Below are 27,634 nucleotides of genomic sequence, written 5' to 3' on the forward strand. Positions count from 1 at the left end.
CTGCTTCTGATGGCAATTGTCAATGTGCCTGTGAATAGCAGCTTATTCTTCCATTTACTGAGCTTTTCATATGTAAAACAGCCCCAATAAACTGGTTTTAGTGCAGACTCAGTGTCTTCTGAAAGAAAGGGGAGGCCTTTGAAGGCTCCTTCCAATAGTATTTTTACTCGCTTACTTTGGAGGGGTCTCTGCTATCATTGTCTAGCCTCTGAATAAGCAAAAGACAAACATGAAACATATAACACGAGTTTCCATGTTTCTGAACATAACTGAATGTCATTTTGAAAAAGGTGAAGCCATAAACATACTAGGATGACACAGCAAGCCAAAGTCATGGCGGCTTATTCAAACCTTCATTAGAGTCAGTGTTCCAATGGCATTGGCCTTCCCATCTGATTATCTTCACGGTATGTAGAGCACAAGGTGTTTACACCAGACTATTGATTACATTATATGGATGGTTCACATGCCACCTCATTTTTTTTAAAGTAAAACTGTCAGAGCCAAACAAAATTGACAGCTGAACTATGACATAAGTAGCACTATATAAACAGCACTGAGTTGATCTACTCCATTTGTTATGTCAAAAGGAAAAAGACAGTGGGGGGGGGGCACTTAGGGTGGAGACACTCTTCCCTGCATGTCCTCTTAAAACTTCTGAATGTTGTGCCGTGTGAATGAATTATCCACTGAGACATCAAACTCATGTAAGTATCACTGCAAAGATGGTGTGTTTTTGAGTAGATTAAAACAACAAAATCTCAGAATTCACTTAGTAGACAGTGTAGCTGTAACACTGACATGCATGGAACAGATCTGGAAACTCAAAAATAAACTTGTTGACTAAAACTAGAGATTTTGTGGTCAGTTTTTTTTTTCTTTTTTATCAAAATGAATTTCAGCATTATGATAGCAAGAGACTAGGAGTTATGCTGACTCCCTGACAGACAGACAGGAAGAGGAGTCAAGGCTAGGTAATAACTTCCAAGATAGCTAGCTGGCTTCTTCCTCATCCTCCTGCCTGACAGTTTTATCTCCCCCCTCCCTTCCTCCCCCTCCCTCCCTAAAAAAAAAAAGCCTTGTCTGTTTTTCTCTGCCCCAGGCAGGCCCCTGCTGATGGACCAGCTCAACAAGTTCAAGGCCTGCTAAGGACAGTTCTCGGCCAATCAAACATCTAGCTTTCTTCAAACTTACCAATCCTAAATTAGGGGAGGAAAAAACCCTTCAGAGGCTTTAAAACCCCAGGCCTGGAGAAAAGACTGTCATGGTCTTCGTGGTGGTTGTCTGTGTCTATATCCGTCCCCCACTACATTCCCCTGCTTTGTGGAGGGTCTTTTTCTCCATATGTGTGGTCTGCAATGTGCCTGTTTCCTCACCCTCAATAAATGCCTTTCTTTAACTGATTCTATCCGTGGTTCTGAGATTTCTCTGCTGCTACCTGCTGTGTATCAGATTTTTCCTGACTTTTAATTCTTTAACTGGAAAAAAAAAAAGCCAAAAAACAAAAAACAATCAAGACCCCTAGACTATATCATTTCTAGACTCTATCAATGTAGAAGCCAGGTTATTTGAACCTTGAACCTTGAACCTACAACCAACATACTGAGAACAATTTGGGGTTAACTTAACTGCACAGGCAAGAGGAATAAAAGAAAGGGTCTCCTGAGGGCTATTCCCAGCGAACACGCGCAGTTCAAATGTCTTGGCCGTCTGTTTCCCCTTGCTGCACTCATGGAGGCGGGGCGGGGGTGTTCACTGAGTAGGAGGCCAACAGAACATGGAAAGAGCCTGTCGACAGCATATAAAAGACACACACTGAAAACACTGCTTGCAGGAGGAGTGAAGCTTGTCAAAGTACTGCAGAGGCTGGAAAAGTGAAGAGAAGAGAAAGCAATTATAACCTGAAGCTAACAATTCCTTGGCTAATTTTAACTGGAGAGGTGGAATGTATCTGCAGTTGAAAACGATAGGCAAACGAGTGTTCAGGCACAAAAGACCCACCCACACAGAGCCTGAAATGGTCACTGCAGGAAAAGTCTATTTCCCATCAATCATCTGCCATTGCTCTGATAATACTTCACTTGTGGCTCCTTTAGAATAAACAAATGGCCTCAGGGAAGAACAAAAATCCTAAGCTCAGAGCAGAAGCTGTAACTTTTTGTTACAAGATAAATCAAAGTCAGTAAGACTTTATTAATGTCAAACTTGGCAGAAATGCCACTTTAACATTTCTCAGCTATGAATAATGGAAACCAAATATTAACTCATGTTTACTTTTAAATGGAGTTGAAATAGTTATTCAGCCAAGATTTTCTTAACTTTTTGAGTCAAGAGCTAGCACAGCTAATATATTTATTCATACTGAACTATGTTCACAAATAATTTTAAAGATGTTTCCTATGATTTTAAAATGCAGAGACAACAATGACAATTATTTCTTAGTGATAGGATCACAAATATTCTTAAGTTATTATTATTATGAGGGGTATCCTGTACCACGTGAGGGGAGAGCAGAGGACAACTGTTCTCTTCCTCCATCTTTACATGGGCTCCAGGGTTTGAACTCGATCACCAGACTTCCAGGCTATTACCTGCTCAGTCAGCTTAATGACCACCCTGAAGGGTGATTTTCATATTCTTCACATTATTTTGGCATTAATTTTTTAAAAACAATATGCATGTGTTAATTTTGTATTAGAAATAAAGCCTATTCCTTTAAGAATGTTACAACTCGATTTAATAGCCATTGAGTTAAAATGGGTACAATTTCCAGAAAAACTGCTATAACAAGCTGATTTACAAATCTTTTTAACAGAAAAGCAAAACTCCAACACATATAAAAAATTAAATTAAACACAATATGTGAAGGGCTTTATTTATGAACTGCTCCTTACACTAGTTGAGGACTTTGCTGGGAGGAAGACGAGACTGCACACAGGTCATTACTGTGACTCACAAGCATGTACGCTGCCTAAAGGCAAATCCGTGTTCTTTTTAATTTAAGTTGAGTAAATAAAAAACATTAATCATATTCACTAAGTATTATCCCACCACTATGTTCTACCACCACGTGGATGCTGTATAGCTGTGAGCTCACAACGTTAGCAACAATCCAAACCCTCTGTGGCACAACAGTCCGATCGCTTACCCTTTGCACCTCCCCTTCCCCACAACACAACACTGGTCTGGGCACTGCTGACACACTAGCTTCCTTGGAATCCTTTGTATCTCAAGGAAGCCGTGGAAAGCTTTGCTTGAGTAGCCACTTTGTGCCTGTGATATGAATATGACACCACATAAATTGCCACTGTTTTAAGTACTGGACCACAGCACAAAGACAGAAGCACACACTGAGGACGACAGAGTAGAAAGAGACTTCCCACCTAGGAAAAACAAATCCTTGTTTGGTTAAGCCCACAGTGGCCAGAATTCTGGCTAGCACAGCTAAATGCAATGGCCCTGCCATGTATAGCTTGGAAATGAGCTTCAAGAAACTGAGGGGATTCAGAAGTCAAACTAGAGAAGAGTCAACAGTGGCTTTCCACCAGAGACTACTTCAGTTGTACTCTCTGCACACAAAACAAATAGTATCACTAGGAAAGCTAGTGGGCTTTTTTCTATAAAACAGTTCATTATGTTTAAAAGATCACTAATATTTTATATACAAAAAATGTGAAATCCATATCACTAATATTTTATATCCAAAAAATCCTGAAAGCCACTTCTTTTTACAGTCCTTGCATGTGGTACTCATGAGTAGCACCTAAAAACATCTTTCTGGAGCCATGAATGTGGCAGCTCACTTGATCTAGACGACAGAAATGTGGTACTGAGCAAAAGAATGAGCTGGTCTTTAATTTAAAGGCTGCCCTTTAATATCTCTTTTCTTTGCAAGCATTATAAGTGTGTTCCCCCACCCCCCACTTATGCACAGATTAGTTTAGGGAAAAAACACCCTACCCATAAGCACTATACTGTATTACCTAAACAATCAGACAACAACAACAACAAAAGAAATAAGAAAGGAAATAAGCCCCAGAGTTAAAAGTATGCTTTGAACTCAAAAGGAGTTTAATAAATGTGTTCTGAGTATGGGGATAAGTCTTGAGCAATGAGTACAGACCACTCGTCCAAGAGCAGCGCTCAGCACATGTGTATAAGCCCTCACACTGCCCGCTACAGACGGACTCTGTGGCAAGTCATCACTTCGCTTCTACCGTGTGTTCCCGAACGACTGTTCAAGGTAGAATACAGAGGACAACACTGGGTGAGAAGTGCGGCCCAAGCATGATTTTACAGACAGACACTAACCAGGCCACACTGTTGCTTACACTAGTACCACCAGAAGCCATCATTTACTAAGGGCACTCTATGCCTCAAACTTAACTCCAGAATAGGGAGGAAAAACACAGGTCAAAACAAGTCTAAGTGATGTTAAAATATGTCCACGAATTCTTTGATATTTCTCTCCGTCAGATGTAGAATTTAATTCTTCCTTTGATTGTGGTGTGCACTTAGTAACATGCTTTTATCAAAGAAAAAAGCAGAGCCAACAGTGTGTGATTTTATAGCCTACATCACAGAGGCCACTGTGGCTCCCTCACTCTGGAGGAAGACAACTATCAGGAATTGAGAGATATCCCAGGAGACCTCTCTGGAGAGGCCAAGCAGTGAAAGAAACTTCCTGCTATCAGACACCCTTCAGTTCTAGTCTGGGATCTAAATGACGGTCACCTGGGTGACACTGACTGAAATGACAGGACACAGCTAGAAATATCCAGCTGAGCTGCTCTCAAGTCCTGAGCCACAACTCTGCAAGCACATACTGTTTTAAATGATGATTTGGGGGGGAGGGGTAACTTTTAACACATTAATAGAAAACTACTACTAAAGAAAAGGACTACTACAGGCACTTTCATCAGAATCCTACTTCCAATCAAGTCATTTAGATTAGTTGTCAATTCTATAATTAATGGCTCCATGTGTCTGCTCATTCCCTGGAAGCAATAATTATTTTGATCAATTCAGAAGGAACAACAAATCCTTTATGTCCCTTCAAAAGTATAATGAACTGAACTAATTAATTTTTGAAATTCTACTCTATCAAAATTAAGCAAGGGCTACAGGGTATAGCTCAACAGTAGATCACGTAGTCAGCATGCATGAAGGCCCTGGATTCAATCGTAACAGAAAGCAAAGCAAAGCAAAGCAAAGCAAAACAAAACATCAGGAAATGTATAAAAAATGAATGATTATTTTTGCTCTAATATTTCACACACTCCTTTTTTTTCTTTTCATCTAAGTCAATAAAGAAGCAATGTAGTCTACCTCCGAAGATCTATAAGAATGAGCTGTCTACTTGATTCCCGACAGTCTATTCAAGGTGCTAATCTGCCATTATTTATAGACCTTTGGCTCCTTTCTGCACAGCTGCCATTAATAGAACAACTTAGGAATTCAAAACACATTATCCAACTCAACTGCCTCCTGGAATATTAGTTTCTCTAACCTACAACTGTGTAAGAACTAAAGACAAACCACGTCTTCAGAAGGCTATGAAGAGCTGCCATGAAAAATACCAAGATTAACTGCTGCTCTCAGACTGACATTCCTTTGAAGCTCCCATTCCTAATCACAAGGGAATCTTCTATCAGCTTTTAGGCTTCCTCTTCCTGGGAGGGCTCTCTGTCCCAAAGTTACAAATGTCACCCGGTAACTCCTACATCCTCCACAGACAGGCTGATCTATCTCCCAGGTTTAGAAGGAAAGGGGCAGTGCATTATTTCTCAGCTAACGCATCCTCTCTGAGCCAGGCTTTTGAGTTTGGCTGCCCATCTGAACTAGAGCTCTATAAAGAACAGGTCACAACAAACTGGTACCTGGGAAGTGCGTCTGGAGAAAGTCTAAGGGCAGGGAATGTAGACCAGACACATGAAGAACCAAGCAGAAAAGGAGAAACAGAAAAAATGAGCAAGATTGAAGAAAATAAAGAAAAAGCAAGGAAGAAAAAGTAAGAGTTTTTTTAAAAAAGCAGACATGAGATCAAACAGGATTCTTATAAAAATTTATATATATATATATATTTAAAGATTTATTTATTATACATACAGTATTCTGCCAGCATGTATGCTTACATGCCAGAAGAAGGCACCAGATCTCACTATAGATGGCTGTGAGCCACCATGTAGTTGGTGGGAATTGAACTTAGAACCTCTAGGAAAGAAATCAGTTCCTAAACCTCTGAGCCATCTCTCCAGCCTCCAAACAGGATTCTTAAAAGTTGTTGTTATAGTGTGTGAATATGCTCAACACTGTGTGCCATAACACACAAAAAGAGCTTGACTCAGTGGAGTTGGTTCTTTCCTGCTACCTCTGTGTGGGCTCTGAACATCAAACTCAAGTCACCAGACTTGTGTAGCAAGCATGTTTACTTGCTAAGCCCTTTCACCTATTCCCCAAAAGGATTTTTTTTTTTTTTTAAAAAAAAAGGATAAGAATATGGACAGAAACAAGGAAACAAAGCTCCCTGGAGGAAAGAGGCAGAGAGAAAAGCAGGTGGCAGATGGTGGAAAAGGCAAAGACTGACTCAAGCTTTCTGACTGAGGACTAGTTAGAAATGGATAGGGCCATAGCAGATCCAGAGAACATGAGAAAGACGGGTCAGGGTAAAACCATGAGAGAGGTTCTGGACAAGCTGAGTTTATGGTGTCTGCAGCATGAGCAAGGGAAAACCAAGGTGTGACCCGGAAGTGATTACAGGGAGCCACTGGTCCACAGAGGAGTAGTAAGGTCACACTGGGAGACTGTCAGCAGACGATGATTAAGGACCAAAGTCCAGGAAACTTAGATATTTGGGAAACTCGGAGAAAATCTCAGGACAGAAGCAGGTGGCTGAAGCCATATGAAGAGAGCTGTGTTATAAGAATGAATGACCACAGCTTAGTGAGCCCACAGTGCTTTCCTTGGGAGGGTCCAGTATCCAATGAGGTTTGCAAGTAGTGTGGAAAAAGAAGACTTTACAGTAGAAAATACCCCAAGCAGCTCTGTGGCCACTTTCTATGCCCTCTGCATTTCTCTGAGCATAAGGTCTACTACACTGTCTGTTTCATACCCTTTTAGGAGTGAGCTGGGGTCTTGCTTTTGTGTACCCTCAACTGACTGTCAGCACAGCTCCTGTCATCAGATCCTATGGATTTGCTGGAGGACAACTGGAGAATGTGAACCAGCAAAAGTCTCAAAATGACACTGCCCTGGACCTGTGTCTAGGAGTTACCAACAGAGATTGATTTAGTTGTGAAAACCACAACTACACTATGGTTATAATCTACAATGTGCAAGACCCTGATTCTATTTCCCAGCACTACAAAACAAAAAGACCAAGAAAGCTTACTACGGACTCAATAAACACAGAATTGACTAAAACCAAACAAACCAATCTAAACTACAACACATCTGTACAGCTGAATACCATAAACCTAAATGCACAAAGATAACAACAAATAAAACCACACAATACCCATACCCTTAGCAGAACTAAGAGATATGGGTTAATACAGGTGAAAAACAAAAGACTTCAATTCCAACACAACTGCCTTGAGCTTCCACTGCAAATCTCTGTAAAAAGAGAGCTTGGAAATGGCTTGACAGAGGGAAGGACTACAATACAGAGGGCCAGAATCAGACTTAAATCACCTCTGAAGAGGACAATATGCCCTTTGTAGAAAAACACCTCTTAACTAACTACAGAACCAACCAGAGGGACAGTGTCAGCCCACAGGAGCAGCAATCTGAAACCTAAAAAGGATTCTCCTAATGTGAAGGGGTGGACAAAAGGAAGCCAGAGGTGCCCTCTAGTGACTGGTAAAGGAGAGGAGGCAGCAAGTGCCAGAGCCTATAACACAAAGGAGAACTAAACAATCAGGACTTGACACCCATCCCTAGTCAACCTCAAGCAAGATTCTACCCATCCACACTTCCAAACCCACAAATCAATCAAAAATGCCCCGCCCCCAGCAACCAAAAGGAGACTAACATCATTCCAAACAGAACAAAGAACCTTTAAATAAACATTTGGCACCTAAAAAGTGTTAAATCCGAATTTTAAAAGGCGAGATTAAAAATGGACAAAACAAACAAACAAAAAACCCAAAAGTGCAATAAAAATGGATTAGACATAAGAAAAGTAAGGAAAAACTAATGTGGAGACGAAGTCTTAAGTTTCAACATGCCCAAAGGAGGACAAGTTCAAATGAACACTTAACAGAGGATACTCAAGAGTGGAGATAAAACATCCAGGTCATTGAAGAGAACAAATCAAAAAGGATAAAAGGGAGAATTCAAAGAGCAGGCAGGTGAAGTTGAGCCAGCACATATGTATTTGAAGTCACTGAAAAAGAAACCTGCAAAACAAAACTAAAAAAATTTAAACTCTAATCCAGTAACACTTTCTAGAAAAAGAAGGCACAATCATTGTTAGGTACAAACAGTTAGGATCTAATGAGTGCTGGGGGCTGGGTGTAGCACAGCGCTTGTCTGGCATGCATGAAGCTCTGGACTCAATCCTCCACACCATTATCAACAGGGCTTGGTGCTGTGCACCTGTTATACTAGCACTCGGAGACAGAAGAGGACCAGACGTTACAGGTCGTCCTAGATCACACAGGAATTCAAGGACAGCCTGGGATATACGAGATCTTGTCTCAAAACAAACAAACAACAACAACAACAAAAAAAACTGTACTAGTATTGTCAACTCTAAACCACATTCTAGGAAAACAATCTTACCACTCTTTCCCACATACAACCACAATATTTTATGATTTTAAAAAGATAGGGCTGGAGAGATTGCTAAGGGATTAAGAGTACAAAGCACTCTTGTAGAGGACCTGAGTTCCCAGCACCCTTGTCTGGTGGCTTACAACCTCCTCTAACTCCAACTCCAGGGATCCAATGTCCTTTTCTGGCCTCCATGGATACCTGCATACAAGTGTGTGCACTTGTGCATCTGCATTCATACATGCATGCACACACACAGTTGCATTTTCAACAAATTCAAGGAAAGAGAGAGTGGAGTATTTGATCTAAAGGCTAGAAAGAATGCCTATTGCAAATCTGAACTCAGGGTAAGCTGCCTGCAAGCCCTTTTTGAAAAGCTTTCTAGAAAAGACAATCGGGCAGATCCCCTGGATTATCCTTGTTCATGTGGAGTCCTAACAGTCTTACTGCAGAGTCAAGCTCACTGATTTACTTATTTGAGACAGTCTCACTCTTAACCCAGGTGATTTCGTGGGGTTTTGTTTTCAGGAAGCAACCTTGGAAGATGAGGGAGCACTCCCCCCCACCAAAGAGCTTCCATCTACTAAGTGCAGATTTCCTAAGTTCTCCATTCTTCCATAATACAAACCGCTGTCATGTAGACATTCACATATACTTACACGGGACATGAGAAGCATAAAAAACCATTGCAAATAAATGTAGAGCTTTGGTTACTGCTTTTGTCGTAAGTAATAAAGTCCTTTGCCCCTGACTTGGGAGTCTTGTCTTTTGCCAGCACTCAGAAAACAGAACTAAGTAATTCTACCAGTTGGGAAGTAGGGTAAGAGCTCCAGTTGTCAGAACTCCCAATGGTACCAAGGAAGCGCCAACCCCCTAGAAGCTGATGAGCAGTCTGGAGCAAAGGATGGTCAGTGAGCACTGAGTATGTGTAGACAGAAGGCTAACACCTAGAGAAGAAAAAGATACAAATGTGTGCATGTTCTCAAAAGAAAATAATGCAATTCTAAACACACTGAAGGTGAAGGGAAGTAGGAAAGCAACAGGTGGAGTAAGAAAGCAGCTTTTAAAGTTGACAAGCTAGCTGGGCAGTGGTGGTGCATGCCTTAATCCCAGTACTTGGGAGGCAGAGGCAGGTGGATCTCTGTGAGTTCGAGGTCAGCCTGATCTACAGAGCGGGTGCCAGGCCAGCCAGGCTACACAGAGAAACCCTGTCTCAAAAAAAAAAAAAATAAAAAAGTAAAGTTGATAACCTAGACAATGAAAGATAAACTAAGAAAATTGAGGACTGATGACATTTAAAAAAAAAAAGGCACAAATCCAAAGATCATCACTAGGAAAAGGAAAAATTTCTAAATTCCAAAATGAGTAAGAAAACACGTCAGGTCAGTAAACATAATAGTAGAAACTATAACATAAACTAACAGAGACCTCCAAAAGAATGCAGGCTGCTGCCACTGCTCTTTGCTGCTCACTGTAGGCCCCTATTGCTGAAGACACAATACATTTGGGCTTCAGGACCTAAGAGAAACCAAACTGGAACTGACCTGAAAACTTCCCCACTTCTGACTACTTTCCTACTTTAGAAAGGCAGAAAAGTCACCAATGCTAACACCTAATTAACTCTGAATGCTACAATATCATCATACCAGGCATGATGTGTCCACTGGTGCCACGGGGGCATGAAGGTTATCAGAGTAACCAACTACTTTCTGGGTTTGAGGCCTAGTCCCCAGGGGAGAATTCATGCCTAGTGTAAACCTGATGAAAAGCTCACAGGCTGTAGGAAGGGACCTACTACTGCTGCTCTGTTACATGTCATAAATACTTATGTTTACATCCATAGATTGGTGCTGCTCAACTGGGTCAGAGAAGTTGCTTCTGCAAGGGGCAGCAGTTACTCACACATAACTGGCCAAAGTGCTGAGAAAAATGAACATCTATAACAACTTCTGATAAGGCCCATGGAATAGATGGAAAGAACATGGATGGATGGAAAGAGGGAAGGAGTAGTGTGAAATGCTGTCTCTGACGTGGCAAGGCTGTTGCACTCATGAACTTACAGCAGTAGTACCTGCACAAGACCGGAATGAGATCAAGCTAGTTAACATTCCAGTCTGTAACACATCAGCTTACAAAAAACAGCAGATGACATGGGGGGGGGGATACACAAGGGGGGTGTCCTGGTGGAGCTGGGAGTGGATGTGATAAAGATACATGGTATATATGTATGAAATTGCCAAAGAATAAATAAAAGATATTTTTAAAATTGACAGAGCAATTGTCATATCAGCAACTGCACGAGTTCAACTTATTTATCAAGAGGTTTTTAATTGACTTACAAAAGAAGACCCAACCTTGTATCATTACAAAAATGATTCAAAGGGGCACAAATAAAAGAATGAACAAAGGATATTGGGCAAATGTGATGGAGGAGTGTCTATGTGTTACTTTCATTGGTTAATAAAGAAATGCCTTGGCCCTTTAATAGGACAGAAAATTAGGTAGGCGGAGTAGACAGAACAGAATTGTGGGAGAAAGAAAGCAGAGTCAGGCAGACGCCTCAGGCAGACACCATAGCTCTCCTCTCCGAGATGGATGCAAGCTAAGATCTCTCCTGGTAAGCCACGCCTCGTGGTACTACACAGATTACTTAATATGGGTTAAAGCAAGATATGAGAATTAGCCAATAAGAGGCTGAAACTAGTGGGCCAGGCAGTGTTTAAATGATTACAATTTGTGTGTTGTTATTTTGGGTGTAAAGCTAGCCATGTGGGAGCCGGGCAGGAACACAGCCCACCGCTCCTACTACACAAATGGAAACAAAATAAAGTGTAGGGCAAGATCCTGATATCAGACAAAGTAGAACGAGAGGGGGAAAACAGCAGTTAATTTTACCATCTGTGGTGTACATGCCTCCAATCTAAACTACTTGGGATGCTGGCCCAGGAGGATCACATGTAGAAGGCCTGAACAATTTAGCCAGACCCTGCTAAAAATGAGAGTATAAAGGACTCTGGGGATATAGTTCAACGTAGAGCACTTGCTTATCATGTGTAAAGCATTGGGTTCAATTCCCCTTCCTAATCCCGTGTGTGCGTGTGTGCGTGTGTGTGTGTGTGTGTGTGTGTGTGTGTGTGTGTGTGTGAGAGAGAGAGAGACAGAGAGAGAGAAGACAGACAGAGAGAAGACAGAGACAGACAGACAGACTGTATTTAGATACATTTTATTATGCATGTGTTTTATCTATGTATGTCCTACTTTGGTATCTACTGTTGTGACAAAAAGAAACTTGGAAGAAAAGAGTTTATTACGCTTACATGTCCAGATCGCATTGTATCACAGAGGAAATCAGGATAGAAATTCAAAGAGGGTAGGAACCTGGAGAAAGGAACTGAAGATGAGACCTCAGAGGACTGTTACTTACTGGCTTGCTCAGTCTGCGTTCTTATACCACCCAGGACTACCTGGCCCAGGCTGGCACCACCTACAGTGGGCTGGGCCTTTCCACATCAATCATTACAATGAGTCCAAACTGATGAAGTCATTTTTCTCAACTGAGGGAACATTCCACTTCCCAGATAATTCTATCTTGTGTTAAGAAAAGTAACCAGGACAAGGCTGTATGTACATGAGTGCACTGTTACCCCACAGAAGCAAGAGGCAATGGGCCCCTTGGAGCCAGAGTTGCAGGTGTTTGTGAGTCTCCAAGCAAGGGTCCTAGGAGCTGAAATCCAGTCCTCAAATGAGGAGGCAAGTACTCTTAACCTCTGAGCCATCTCTCTGGACCCAGAACACACTTTTTAAATGCTAAAAGCCATTACTTTTCAACAAAGGTATAGCAGTTAGAATTACCTATGCAACAACTATTAGGGACACTTTTGTTTTTGAGACATGAAGCACTGGTTGGCCTCAAACTCATGGTAATCTTCCTACTTGGCCACTGAGGGCTGAGACTATAGGCAAAAGAAATCATACATGACCTATAACGAACATTTTTGCTAAAACAAAAGCCACAGACGATCATAGGGAAGTAAGACATATATTGATAACTCTAGGAAACTTAAACAGGCCAAATAAACAACAAATATAAGCAATGAAACAGAATAGCTTTTTAAAAAAGAGAATATACACTGAATTTTATATCTAGATAATATAAATGAAGAAGTATATATTAGTCAAAATTATTTGGGCAATAAAAACTGAGTTGAAAAAAGGTTTATCATTGAGTGAAGAATATAATGAAGTAGGCAGGAGAGATAGCACAGCAGTTAAAGGTGAGGCTTACAACCAAAGCATCAAGAATATAATACAATAAACAACATAATCCAGGTCAGACCAGTGCAGCAATACAGAAAGACCATCTCTGTTAGCAAAGAGAAAGATGCAGAGGTCGCACACACGTGAAAAGACAGGAAATCCCTGGTGTTCCTCAGACAACGTGCCCTTGACTTCACTCTTCACCCAGGACGCTGTCACAGAACCACACAACAACCAATGTAAACAGTTCAATAACAACTTCTTCTGGGGTAAGGGGTGCATGCCAAAGCACACGTGTAGAAGTCGGGGACAACTTGTGGAAGTCTATGAGTTTCAGGGACTGAACCCAGGTCAGGCCTGGTGGCAAGGGCCTTTACTCACTAAACCATCTTGCTGACCCTGAATAATTCTTTTTCTGAAAGGCGATTCACACCTCATCTGTGATCAACAGACATTACACGTCTCATAGTGTTTCTCTACCTTCACTGGTCTGATCTGGCTTTTGAAGCTAAGAATATAAACGAAACGTTTTCTTGACTTCCGACTGCCACAAACTCTTCTCACAGGGAATTTCAGAAGTGGAGCATTTGCCTTCATAGACAAATCAAGCCCATGCTCAACTTAAGAGAGAGTCAAGAAATACTGTATAATGACCTCCCAGATAACACATAAAGTTCCAACTTTCCATTATCTCCATCATTAATGACTAACTCAAGAGGCAGCAACGGAAAAGCATCCCCTTTCTTAACTTACTCATGCCTCTCCAGCTGGACGAGGACTGAATGAGCGTGGGATCAAACTGGACCCTCTGAATGTGGCTGACAATTGGGGCCGACTGAGAAGCCAATGATAATGGCACTGGGATTTGTCTCTACTGCATGTACTGGCTTTTTGGGATCCTATTCTATTTGGATGCATACCTTCCTAAGCCTGGATGGAGGGGGTAAGGCCTTGGACTTCCCACAGTCCCTCTTAGGACTGGAGGGGGAAGGGGAAGGGTGAGTGGAGGAGTGGGAGGGAAGTGGGAGGAAGTGAAAATTTTGAATGGTATTATTTATAAAGTAATAAAAATTATTAGGAAACAACCTTACTCATGCCTCTGCTTCAGTTAGTGGTTCACTATGATACATTTTTAAAAAAACTTTATTTTATGCGCATTGGTATAATGATGTCAGATTCTCTTGAATTGGAGCTTAAGAGGTATTCTCTTATTAACACAAGGGTGCCACCTAGTGACGACTGTGGGAATATGCTATGGAAAACTGCATCAGTCCATCATGCTTGTGATGCAGGCCTAACAATCTAAATTAGATCCCCGCGTGAAGGCTGGGTTTGGTGCCAGATGCCTATAAGCTTAGTGCTGAGGTGGAGGAAGACAGACAGATCCTTGGAGCTTGTTAAACTGCCAGTTTGGCTGAGTTGGTGAACTCCAGATTTAGTAAGAGACCCTGCCTCAAAAATTAAGAGAAACATGCCTGATGTCAACCTCAGGCCTCTACATGCACATATGTGCACCTGCCTATGTGTGCACGCACACACACTGTCTTAGTCACTTTTCTGTTGTCACCAAATACCAACAAAAGCAATTTAAGGGAGGGTTTACTTTGTCTCAGTTCAAAGTACAGCCCATCATGGAAGGGAAGTTAAGGAAGAAGGAGCAACTGGTTACACTGTGTCTGCAGTTAAGATGAAGAAAACAACGAATATTCGAATATTCGCTTCCCCCTTTTTATACTGTCAGGATCCCAGCCAGGAATGGTGGTACAACCTACAGTGGGTGGCTTCCTACTTCAGTGAACTTAAGACAGTTTCCTATAAGCATGCCCAGATGCCCACCTCAGGTGATTCCAGATCATGTCAAGTTGATAACTGAGACTAATCACATGCACACAGAAAAAAACAAAAGAAAACTATTTTATTCCAGTTCTGCTTTTTGAAATGACTTTTAAAATGCACCAAAAATGTTAGCAATATCACCATGCTTGAGCTTCCTAACACACACATGGACACACTGAAACATCTAATAAACACTGCTTACATTGCTGCTCAGTTCACTAATCTCATTTAGGATACGGCACCTTTTAGTTTCATGGAATACAGAAAACCTGGTTATGGTGTCAACATCCTAGCTTCTCAGATCTCAGCCCAGAGGGTCGACGCTTGACTAGTTACCCAGGCATCTAGATAGAATACAGTTCACTCACAGTAACTTCTTGTAGACTAGAAGGAGCTAATGGTTTATGAGGATGGCATTTTCAACACCTTTAGAGATGTTTCCGATCACGAGGCCCTGGCTTCTCCTTCAAGGGCAGCAGAGAGCAGCCTCTGGGCTCTTTTCACAGGTTCCCTTCTGAACTGGAAGTTTCAGGTACTGTTTTGCACAGGCTTTGGCTTCCAACTACCAAGTGCTTGTGAGGTACCAGGTAGTCTACACAGTCCCAAGTGCCTTGGGGTCCTAAAGAGCACACTCCACTTCTCTCCCCTTTCCCTAGTCTCAGTATGTTTGTTCCAAGCAGGGAACAAGTAACAGAGCCGGGTGTTCCTGGCAAAGAAGCTGTATGTGCAAAACCAGAGGTGTGAAGAGGGAGCTTATTCAGAGAACAGAGTGGAAAACTTGTACATCAGGAGCAGAACATGCAGGGGCCAACTCTTCCTTCCTTCCTTCCTTCCTTCCTTCCTTCCTTCCTTCCTTCCTTCCTTCCTTCCTTCTCTCCCTCCCTCCTTCCTTCCTTCTTTCCTTCCTTCGTTTCTTTTGTGGAGCATGGAAGGAAAATATATCAGGAAGCAACAGAATGAACTGTAAGCAAGACAGGGAGGCTAAGCCGATGCAGTCTAAAGGAAGTAATTGAGTTGGCAAAGGTTTCAGTTTGGTTAGTGCCATCCCAACATGAACGTATGCAGTGTGGATGCTAAAAAAACCACTGTATTTGAGGTAAAAGGCAAAGGTAACACCAGAAAGGATGGAAGGTAGCTGTCCAAAGCCGAGCCTTAGAAGCCTGAAGCTGGAGCACAAGCTGGCCGGCTGAGCGTGATTCTCCATTCTTCTGACCTACTCCACCTGTACCACTGCAGTCCAGACAAAGGCCGCACCTGAACCCGAGTGAGAAATGGTCTGTGTTCTTATCTGTATGGAGGATGAAAATGTGGGGTTGGAACAGGGGTCAGGACTTGAAGAAAGGTGTGTGTGGCTGTGCTGGCTCCCAGGGACTAAGTATGGGTTAGGCTTTAGGACCTAACTCTTGTTTTTTGGTGATATGAAGTTTTTATTTTAGGTAAGTATTCCCCTTTTCTTCCTTCCTTACTATTCTGGTAAAGTTCAGCTTTAAAATGTTGCCCACATTAAGTAGAACCAAATAAAACAGTTTTGGGTTCAAAGAAAGCTGTTCTGTTTGTGTGCCCAGCTACCCTGAGGGCTGGGTACAAGCTGGAAGCAGATGTTAGGGGTATTAGCTACTTTTTTGTTTTATTGCTATGAGCACATAAACTAGCAAGAAGTAACACGGGCTTTAGGTTGGCTCAGTGTCTGAGCAAATATGGTCTATCACTGTACACCATGGCATGGGTGGTCCTAGTGCAGCAACAACATGTTGTAGCTCCTGGGATTTTATTGCTCTTGTTTTTTTTTTTTAAGATTTATTTATCTTCTATGCATACACATGTTTTGCCTGCATGTTTATCTGTGTACCATATGTGTGCAGTACTGGCAGAGACCAGTAGAGGGCATCATATCTACTGGAGCTGGAGTTATAGGTTATGAGATACTAGTGAGTGCTGGAAAAGGATCCCAGGTCCCCCTACAAGGGCACCCAGTGCTGAGCCATCTCTCCAGCCAGGGCAGCTGTGAGATTGGGCCAGTTCAGACTAGAAGTAAGTGCCTCTGAACTGCTCACAGGAAGATCACAACTAAAGAAAAACAAGAAAATAATTACATTTAGATTTCATTTGCACATGTGCATTGTACATGTTGCGTGGTTTGAATAAAAATGTCTCCTATACTTGGTCCCAACTCACCAGCCGTACTGTTTAGGGAAGCACAGAACCTTTAGGAGATACCGCCTTGTTGTTGGATGAAGTGAATCACAAGGGGTGGGCTTTCAGGGTTAATAATCCACTTCCTATTCTCTCTATGCTTCCTGGATGCAGATGAAATGTGATCAGCCAACTTCCTGAGCCTGTCGCAACGTCTTCCTCACCACTACAGACTCCCCTCTGGAATCTTAAGCCAAAATAACTCTTGTTTCTGTAAGTTGCTTTTGGTTATGGAGTTTCATCACAGCAAGAGTAACTAAGAGAGACAAAGGGGGGAAGGCAGTGTGTGAGTGCAGGTATGTGCATATCACAGCATATATGGGCAGTCAGAGGGCAACTTACAGGAATTGGTTCTCCCCTTCTCCCTGGGTCCCAGGGATCAAACTCAAGACTTCTGGCTTACCTGGAAAGTATTTTTATTCACTGAGGCATCTTACTAGCCCTTCATAGATTTTTTTGTTGGTGTGCATGCATGCGTGCATGTTATGATGTATGCACATAGGATCTGCCTGTCTCTGCCTCTCAATACTGGAGTTACAGGCATGCACAGCCATGCCCAGCTTTTTTACACAGGTACAGGGGATTTGAACTCAGATCCTCATACTTTTACAGTGAATGCTTTCACCCACTGAGCCATCACCCTAACAGTTACATAAATCTAACTACTGACCATTATACTGGCTTCAGAATAAACATATGACATTCTATGCTATGTCGTTCTCATTTTCAAGCCGCATGCTGCAGGCACTGTGCACCATGTTCTTCAGGTACTTTCACAACCTTGTCCAGCAGGGTCATTAGCTCATTTTACTGATATAGAAATGTCTGTGTTTAACATCTGCCTTACTTATCGGAGCCACACAGTTCATAAGCACCCCCAGTCTGTTCAAGGTCCAGGTTTTTCAGTTTAGAAGCAAACAAAAATATTTTAAGCCTGTAAGTTTCTAAAAGATCAAGTGCTTGTAGTAAACTTCCAAAATGGCAAGAAAATCAATTGTTATTCCAAAAATAAACTGCAGTTTTATGAGTGCCTTTAGAGAAATACTAAAAATAGCTCATTTTTATTGTTATCATTAATTATTTAAAGTAACTGAAACTATTTTGGAATATATTTTGGGAATCCACTAGGATTTGGTAGGCCCATGATCACTGTTCACGAGGCTACACTAGGTGTACAGGAAGTCCCTACTGCTATGTGCTAGAACACGGGGACCAGAAAGAACAGTTTTTGATTTCCAAACAGTGAGGGCATGAAACACAGTGACAAAGCACACATTCTACAAAGAGAATATGGCACTGGGTCTCACAGCAAAGCCACGAACAGTGCGTCACATAGTCAGAGGGCAGCAGGGGAGGGTAGGGAAGGAAGAAGACAAGTCAGTCAGCTGGTCATGTGCTCGGTTCATTCCAGGAGAGGGAAAAGCCCAGACACAGATCCAAATGCAGGAAGCCAGAGCTGCCCTAATGTGGACTGGAAGGCTGGGTGCAGACCATGAAGAAATGAAAACCAATCAAGGTTTTAAGCAGGAAGCAACATGTTCAGAGCCATCCCTTAACTAAAACCCTCAGAACAGAGTGAAGCAGGAATGTGGGCAGCACAGAAATGGGTTCAACACTTGGCTGTATGAACTGTTACACAAGACTGTTTAGTTACGGTTTTTACTGCTGTGAAGAGAAACCATGACCATAGCAGCTCTTAGAAAGAAAATATTTAATTGGGGCTGTCTTACAGTTCAGAGTTTTAGTCCATTATTGTCACGGAAGGAGCATAGCAGCACACAAACAGACAAGGTGCTGGAGAGGTGGTTCTACATTCAGATCCTCAGGCAGCAGAAGAGAGAGCTACTGGACATAGCTTGAGCTTCTGAGATCTCAAGTCCACCTCCACCGACACACTTCCCTCCAAGAAGGTCATATCTACACCAATAAAGTCACACCTCCTAACAATGCCACTCCCCATGAGTCTATGGGGGCCATTTTCAAACCACCACAAAGATAAAAACTTTTATTCCCCCCTTTTTAATACACACACACACACACACACACACACACACACACACGCATACACCCCAATATACTACATGGTTGGAGATATACATTAGTGAAGATTAACATCTGTGTTAGCTCACATACTTATTTATGGTGAGAACAGATGAGATCTCCACTGGGTCTTGCCAACTGTTAATGGAGAGTGGAGTAAGACATAACAAACTCAAGTAGTGGAGCCCAGCAAGTAATAAATGGCAGCTGCTGACATGAAGACTGTGTGGCTCTACTTCAGGAACATCTACATGGGAGTCTGATGAGATCTACTGAAAACCCTCATGGGAGAAGTAGCTTTCAATTCTTCAGACTGTCAACAAGATAATCTGAAAAATATTTAGGGGATTAAACTGAAAACTTAAGTGGCAGCCCAGGGCCAGAGTGTGAGAGAGAAGGTGACGGAAGGCTGTGGCTGGTGGCTCCTCTGACAAAGACTATGGAGGCAGAATGAGTCTGGCAATGTGGGGTCTTGCTGAGGAGCGGACCACCGTGTGCATGCAGGAATAGAGATCTAAAAGGTCAGTGGGCAGGTCTGAAGTGTGGGTACAAGGTGTGGCTGGGAATTAAGACAAGAGGGGTTATAAGCACCTCATACCATGAGAAAGGAAGACACCACCTGGAGAGGGCATGTTCACTCAGCTCAGTGAGCCAGGACGAAACCTGAGAACACCGACAGGACAGGAGGCAGGGGTACCCATGGAAGAAAAGAAGTACAAAGTGGACTGGAGCCCAGCTCAGTGAGTGAAGCACCAGCCATCAAAGGCCAAGACTGGAGCTCACCTCACACCTGCAGGGATGTGTATCGTTCACATTTCATCAAAGAATTTCTTCATAAAGCTGATGGAAACCATCACAGAAAGCCACAGCTAGTCAGCAGGCAGAGAACAACTGACTCTGGGGTATCTATAACACGATAGCACAACCCTTGCCCCTAAGGCCCAGGGAACATTAAGGAAGAAGGGGCAGAAAGACAGCAAGAGCCAGAGGATCAGAGAGTCTGCTGCAAGACTGTGTCTTCTAGATCTGACAGGGAAGCCAAGCCCACAGAATCTCAATATGGCTGTTTAAACAAGAGCAGAACAGGATAGGGAAAATCTTATGGGGTCCCAAGCCCAGATGAAGAGCTACAGGCAATTAGAGATTGCTGACAGGGAAATTTAGTCTTCTCCAGATGAGCCCCTTAAATTGTTATCCAATCCCAAGTGTCAGCACTAAAAATATATATGGATAAGCAGCACTAAACAGACTCAGCAGGTTGTATTAACATATTTACTTTCATATATGTGTATGATGTGTATGTATGTATATATATATATACATATATATATATGTATATGTATAAAATTAAAGAATGAGAGGCCATGAATTTGAAAGGGAGCAGGTGGAAAGGGATCATGAAAGGAGGAGGCAATGATATAATTATATTTTAATTTAAAAACTTAGGGTTTTGAGATTGGTTCTTTCTACATAGACCTGGCTGTCTTTAGAACTGACTCTGTAGACCAGGTTGGCCTCAAACTCACAGGGATCAGTCTGCCTCTGCCTCTAGGGCACTGGAATTAAAGGTGCTGGCTAACTAACTTTAAAAATGACTGGAGTTCAGATTTCCAAGCGCTCATAAAGAATTTCAACACAGAAGAGTACAATAGTTATGATGGTAAGTGTTGTCAACCAGACAAGACCTAGAAAAGGGCCTCTTGGCATGCCTAAAGGGGGTCATCTACCAACCCACTGCAGGTGGTAGTAAAAGAGAGTCTGCTCAGCACAAGGATCCACTGACAGGAAAAGAAAACATTTCCTTCCCTCCCTCTCTCCCTCCCTCTTACACACACACACACACACACACACACACACACACACCACCAATTGTAGGTACAATGTGACCTGCTGCTTCAAACTCCTCTGCTTTGATTTCCATGTAACTGTGAGCCGAAATAAACCCTTTCTCCTTAGCTTGCATTTGTCCGTGTATTCAGCAAAGAAAAACTAAGATAATCTCAGTTCTTATATTGGGAGATGGGAGGAGGAAAAGACAGAAAAATCCCTGGAAGCCTGAGGTCAGTTAGTTGGTGCATGCAGTGGCAAACAACAACAGACCCTGTCTCAAGCAAGGTAGAAGACCAGAACTCATAGCCGAGCTTGTCCTTTGACCTCCAGATGCATACTTGTATGTGTATACATTTACACACGACAGGGCATAAGCAGCAGTGAGAAGGAGAAAGAAACTGCCATACACTTAGGTGATGGGACAAGGGGGAACTATCCAGGAGGAGGAGGAAAGTGCAGACTCAAAGGTTAGGCTCAACAATATAGTTTGGCTCTTTGTTTAGACAGGGTCTCATTATGTAAGCGTGGCTGGCCTGGAACTCACAGAGATCCTCTTCCTGATGCCTCTCAAGTGCTGGGAATCATTGTAAGATAAAGAACTCTGATCATTCTGTGAACTGTGGAAATAGAACCACAGGCAATGCAAAGAACAATGACGAAGTTGGGAAGACCCACCGACAGAACAGGGTCCTTGAGAAAAAAGAAAGGCTTTGCAAGATTCACCCATGTATCTGGGCCTCCTAGGAGCTCACAGTCTGCCGGGGGAGCAGTATCAGCAAACAAGAGAGTGACACAGACACCAGTCCTCCAGGCACATTATGCCACAGAATGGAGGACCCAACTGGCATGGCTTCCCCGAACCATGTCTGTAGCTGCTCCTATTCTCCATTCCTGCTGTCTCAGGCAGCAGCTGAGACCCAGACCTACCAGGAGTTTAATGAGGCTTTTTGTTTATTTTGTATGAATGAACAAATGAACCCATTAGTATTTACTCACAGGGATAGAAATTTTAAAGAGGTGTAACAACATATTTTAAGATAAGCAAAGTAATTTGGGACATTCAAACATTCAAACATTAATAATAATACTATACATACAACAGTACAAACGTCTACTTCAGCTGTGAGGTGAACTGACCGGGCAATACTGGCTTGCAGCCTCGGTTCTCAAGTTTTCAGACTTTTGGTACGTTAGAATAAATATTATCTGCATGCCGTCCCTTTGTTAGACAACCTAGAGTGCTATGGGTTTGCTTTATAGGGTCTGTCCACTTTCCGAAATTGACCTTTGTTTAACTACAGCTGTCTCTCCATCCCATACTAGAAGCTATGCCTTAGAGTTCCATGGCAAAATGTGATGGCTCTCCCAACAAAAAGGAACCAACTGGCCAACTATGCACATGATCTACTTTCATTAGAACTCCTGTACATAGTGTTAAAACCGTTATGCTTTACAATACACAGAGAACACCCATGTACGGGTCACAGGGGAATTCTCCAACAAAGCACAGCACCTGAACCCAAGCCATGCTTAGAAATGGGGGGGGGGGCTCCCTATTTATTACTACTGTGCTCAGAAGGGAAGGTACCTCTTAAACCGACAGGAAAGGAGCTACAACAGATAATGGTGTATGGTGACAACATCTAAACAATACTTTCTATGTCAGAAAGCAAAACTACTTGAATGAGCAATTATATACATATTAATTAAATAATCTAAGTTTTAAAGACAAAACCAAGCCCATCATCTATGACTCTAAAAAGGGCAAAATTTAATGCATTCAGAAGGTGTGGGGGGGTTCTACTTACCCATAGCACAATGTAAAATCTAGAGAGAAAAAAAAGGGGGGAAGAAAATTAGTGAGGACCAATATTACAGCTTTATATCACATAAATTGCTCTTTCAGTTAAGAATAGAGCAGCAGCAGCCAGCAATACTTAACCCGAAAAAAAAAGAACATTCTACTTTTAAACCTTGCTACAGGCTATTTAACAAATTAAACTTGTTACTAGTTTTGTTTGTTCATTTTAGTTTGTGTATCTCTGAGAGATCGTAAAGACTTAATGGTCACACAGTGGCTTGTTAGATGTCAATGACCTCTTTTATAACTCATCAGCTCCCAAGTACAGCCAAAGCACAGCCTCTCCTGTGTCCTATAATCTGCAGAACAGAACTGTCACAGGCCACACAACATGGCACCAGTAGCGCCTTTGTTGGCTGTTTTTGCCCAGCAGACCCTTCAATGTGGATATTCATTCTTCAAAGCTCCATCCTTGGTCCCTATCTTGCCTCACTCAATGATCCTGCTGCGGAGTTCTTCCCTGGTCTAATTTCTAGACTTGACTCCCAGCTCCAGCTCCACTTTCCAAACCACCTTGGACATCTGTATGCACTACATCTCAAAATGGTTACCTCAAGGAGGCACATCGCTTCCTTCCTCTCTCCATTACCAGAGACCACTGGGCTCCCAGTCTGTTGGACTAATGACTCCTCACCTCCAAGTCTCAACTGGCTTCCTATTCCTGCTGGTTTCCACTTCTAGCACCTGGAGTGAGAATGCCATTTCCACCCTATCTCAATGGCCTCCCAACTGGCCAACTGTGTCCTTCTAAATCCCTGTTGCTTTAACACTGGTGATGACTGTCTTGATGCCACCTACAGGACTGAGTTCATGAACAGAGTTCTTCTGAGCGATAAAGATAAAACATGTTGCAGTTCCTGGTATCACTTTTACAAAACATCTCCAGCAGTTATTTATTTGATCCTGCTAGTCACCCTGACAGGTAGACAGGGCAGTTAGGGCAGTGGGTGGGAACACCAGGACACAGAATGCTGCACAGCTTGCCAGTGGTCAGCAGTAGCCTGGGCAAGAATCCACACCTTAGTTTTCTGTCTTCTCTATGTTTTCTGCCACTATTTCTGATTTCTGAGCCCCGGAGGCAAGACCATCACAAGACAGACTTTAGCTGAACTATCCCTGATCAGCTCTATGCTTAAAGACTACTTATTTCACTAACGTCCCCAATCCTATGGAGAGAGCAGAGTAGAGGGAGACAGCCTGGCTTTAAAAACTGAGCTATGCAAAAGTTCCTGCTACCCGAAAAGAGAAGAGAAAAATTTCCATCCATCCAGTTACGTTATCCCTTTCAAAAGACTCCCCCAAAATCTCAAATGTGTGACTATTACAAGAGAAGCTCAATCTCCTACTGCACAGCTTGGGAAAACCAGAGGACAAATCTAGATTAAAGTGAGGGCTGAAATGAAGGACATGAATGAAGAGCAGCCTTTGAGGAGACAAAGCAGCATGCATTCTCTTCATGTATGTGACAAGACATCCTGACTGCTCATTAAGAACAGGGCACTGTAGGAAAAGATGACAGTACTTCGTGCTCCCATTTTCTAGGTCTCCATCCTTTCTCATCACACGTATTTTATAACGCCCCCTTCACCTTCCTAATGAAACTCACAGCTGATGTGACCTACTTACACAAATTTTCAAAAACTATCCTAACTGATACACAAAGAAGAAATAAAAAGAAAATAATTTAATTAAAAATACATATTTCAGTATATAAATGCTTTTGGACATAAATATGTAACAACAAGCAGATAAAATATTAACTCATAATAAATAAATTTGGATTTTAAAATAAAACGTTCAGGGCCAGAGAGATGGCTCAGCAGGTGCAGGCCTTGCTGTGTAAGCCAGGCACCCATGCGAGGAGCCCATGGGAAGGTAGGTGGAGGGGATGACTCCAGTGTTCCCTGACTGCCACCATGTGCACTCCCATGCCCACACCCACATAATAATAAATAAAACTTAAAAAATAATAAGAATTTCAGATGCTACCCTGAGTAAGCATTAGCAAATTACAAACAGAAGAGTCCAAACTAACATGAGAAACAAAACCATCATTAAGGTATGTAGTGAGAGAAACACAGCAGAGTAGACAAATGCAATTCCATTTCAGATTAACCAGATCTTATTTACTTATAAAGTACAGCACAAAAGTTATCTTGTAGGTTATTCCAAGGAGTCAACTAAGAAAGTACAGAAAACTTATCCTTCTGAAATTCTGGGCCTAGTGTGCAAAAATTTCTTGCGCACCATATTCTTTAAGTAGTGAAAGGACCAAAAGGTAAATTGAGAAAACAGACCATCGCTACCTCAGCAAAAATGACCCATAGCACTTCAAGGGGCAACAACATACTTATTTGCTAGATCAGGGACATGTTCAGAAAATTAAAACAGAGTGGGAAAGTAGCTCAGTCAGTAAAGTGCTCACAAGACACCCAAGTTCAGTCTCCATAATCACACATAAATAAATCAATAAACAAATCAGGCTGGTAATCTAGTACTGATGAGAAGAAAGCCTCACCTACATGGCAAGTTCCAAATTAGTGAAAAAACCCAATTAAAAGGAATAACAATAAAACCACACAAGAATACCCAAGGTGTTCTCTGGTTTCCAACTTCCATGTACTTATATATACATACACAACCACACAAATAATAATAATAATTTTAAAGCCAAAGTTATCTCAAAATAAAACTATTTCACAACTGAAGTTTCTTTTTCTTTTCTGTTTTTTCTTTTTATTCTTTCTTTGGTTTTTCGAGACAGGGTATCTCTGTGCAGCCCCGGGCTGTCCTAGCACTTGCTTTGTAGACCAGGCTAGCCTCAAATTCACAGAGATCTGTCTGCTTCTGCTTCCCAAGTGCTGAGATTAAAGGCATACGTAATCACTTCCCGGACCTGAAATTTCTTATCATCACACAGATAACATGAAATATTATTAGTCTATATTAAAGAAGGTGTTCCCACCTTATTTTATTGAGACAGGGTCTCATAGTATAGCCTTGGCTAGCCTGGAACTTGCTATGCAGACCAGGTTGGTCTTGAACTCACAGAGATCCTTCTGCATGCTGGGTTTAAAGGTGTGCACCACTCAGCTGGAGCTACCCCACTGATTTAATGCCTAAAATCTGAGTAGCAAACTTCAGTCCCCTGCCCTACATTTCTGGGCTGTCTCGTTGCTCTTTCAGTAACAACACTAGCACTATGAAGCCTTCTCTCCAAGTATACAGGCTAGGAGTGCCAAAGCACTTCCAGACAGAACACAATGTGAGAGGGAACAAATTATTTTGAGATAGAACCTTTATTTCATATTAGCTTTTCCCTTCAAATCGATGGTGTTAGCACACAGAATTCTAAAGGCAATCTCCTAAGATTATAGCTGCCTGTCTATCCAAACACCGATCTAGATATTGTAGGACAGAAATTTTGCAAATGTAATTAAAATGACAATTTATTTAATATTTATTTATTTATAGATAATACCCCACTCTGTAGCCCAGGATGGCCTGGAACTCACAATATAGCCACATGGTCTAGAACTTATGGTAATCCTCCTGCCTCAGCTCCCTAGTTGTTGTGACTATAGGGATGCGCCACCATACTGAGGTCAACTGATCTTAGGGTACAGAGATGATTTTGGTAGACACACTCCAATCATAAGCACACTTTAAGAGTTTTCTAGCATGCATGTGACCTTGGGTTTGAGTCTCAGAACTGGAAAGAGAATAAGAGTCTTCTGTAGCAGGTTGTCACAGGGAAGTCAAAGACACTCAAAAAACACGGATTCAATACAGCATGCTTGGAGGCTGAAGGGGCTGTGTGCAAGGACTGCAGTGTAAAGATATTTTGTTTGTAATCTAACAAATGAAGCTTGTCTGAAGATCAGGGGGCAGAGCTAAGCCACTAGTTAGCCATACAGGCCAGGCAGTGGTGGCACGGCACATACCTTTAATCCCAGCAGTAGGGAGACAGAGACAGATGGATCTCTCTGAGCTCAAGGCCACTCTGGGCTACATGAGATTGATCCAGTCTAAAAAGAGAAACAGAGCCAGGCAGTAGTGGCTCATACCTTTAATCCCAGCACTAGGGAAGTAGAGATAGAAAGGGATATAGGTGGGCAGAGAGAGGAATATAAGGCAAGAGGAGATAGGAGCTCAGATGCAGTCTGAGGATTCATAGAGATGGACACAGTCTGAGGATTCAGTCTGAGTATTTGTAGAGACAGTATCGCCCCTTTGGTCTGAGCACTGGTAGAGGTAAAGAGCTCTAGTGGTTGATCACTCTGCTTTAAAGCTCTGATCTTCAGCATTAACTGACTCCGGGTTTTTATTATTAAGACCAATTAGAATTTGTACTACACTGCAGAATAGTTCCTAAGTGACGAATGGCTGCCAGCCAACAGCTAACTAAGAAACAAGAACCCTGAGGACATTCTCTAGCCTCCCTGATACTTGATTTCAGTCTTGTGAGTCCCTGACCAGAGACTCCATGGGCTCTGTCTTCTAACTTACAGGACTGGGAGCTAAGTGAGCGTTGCTACAAACTGCTGACTGTATGGGGTGCAGCAGCCAAGCCTACAGCAATGCTCTAAGCCTGTTCTCTAACATCCTGTGGAGGTTTTTAGTATTAGTATATACCACAAGAGGTTAGCCTGGGGAGATAGGGGGAGCAGGAAGAACAAATCTTTATAGAATTGGACTCTTTCACACACCATGGCATATGGAGTGAGCATTGTCCCTAGTGACTGTGACAACGAAAAGACCCTTATAATTTCCCTACTCCTAGGATAGTGGTTCTCAACCTTCCTCATGCTGCAACTCTTTAATATAGTTCCTCATGTTGTA

General features: G+C 42.2%; 1 protein-coding gene across 1 annotated transcript in view; it reads right to left on the reverse strand.

Moving 5' to 3' along the window:
• Hacd2 (3-hydroxyacyl-CoA dehydratase 2) overlaps positions 1-27,634 on the reverse strand; it is a 95,543-nt gene that overhangs the window by 52,543 nt on the left and 15,366 nt on the right. The window contains exon 3 of the mRNA XM_038345262.2: positions 22,740-22,758. Within this exon, the coding sequence (XP_038201190.1) occupies positions 22,740-22,758 (19 nt within the window). The remainder of the gene's footprint in view (positions 1-22,739; positions 22,759-27,634) is intronic.

The sequence above is a fragment of the Arvicola amphibius genome, chromosome 10 (genome assembly GCF_903992535.2).
Source record: "Arvicola amphibius chromosome 10, mArvAmp1.2, whole genome shotgun sequence".
In the NCBI taxonomy this organism is placed as follows: domain Eukaryota; kingdom Metazoa; phylum Chordata; class Mammalia; order Rodentia; family Cricetidae; genus Arvicola; species Arvicola amphibius.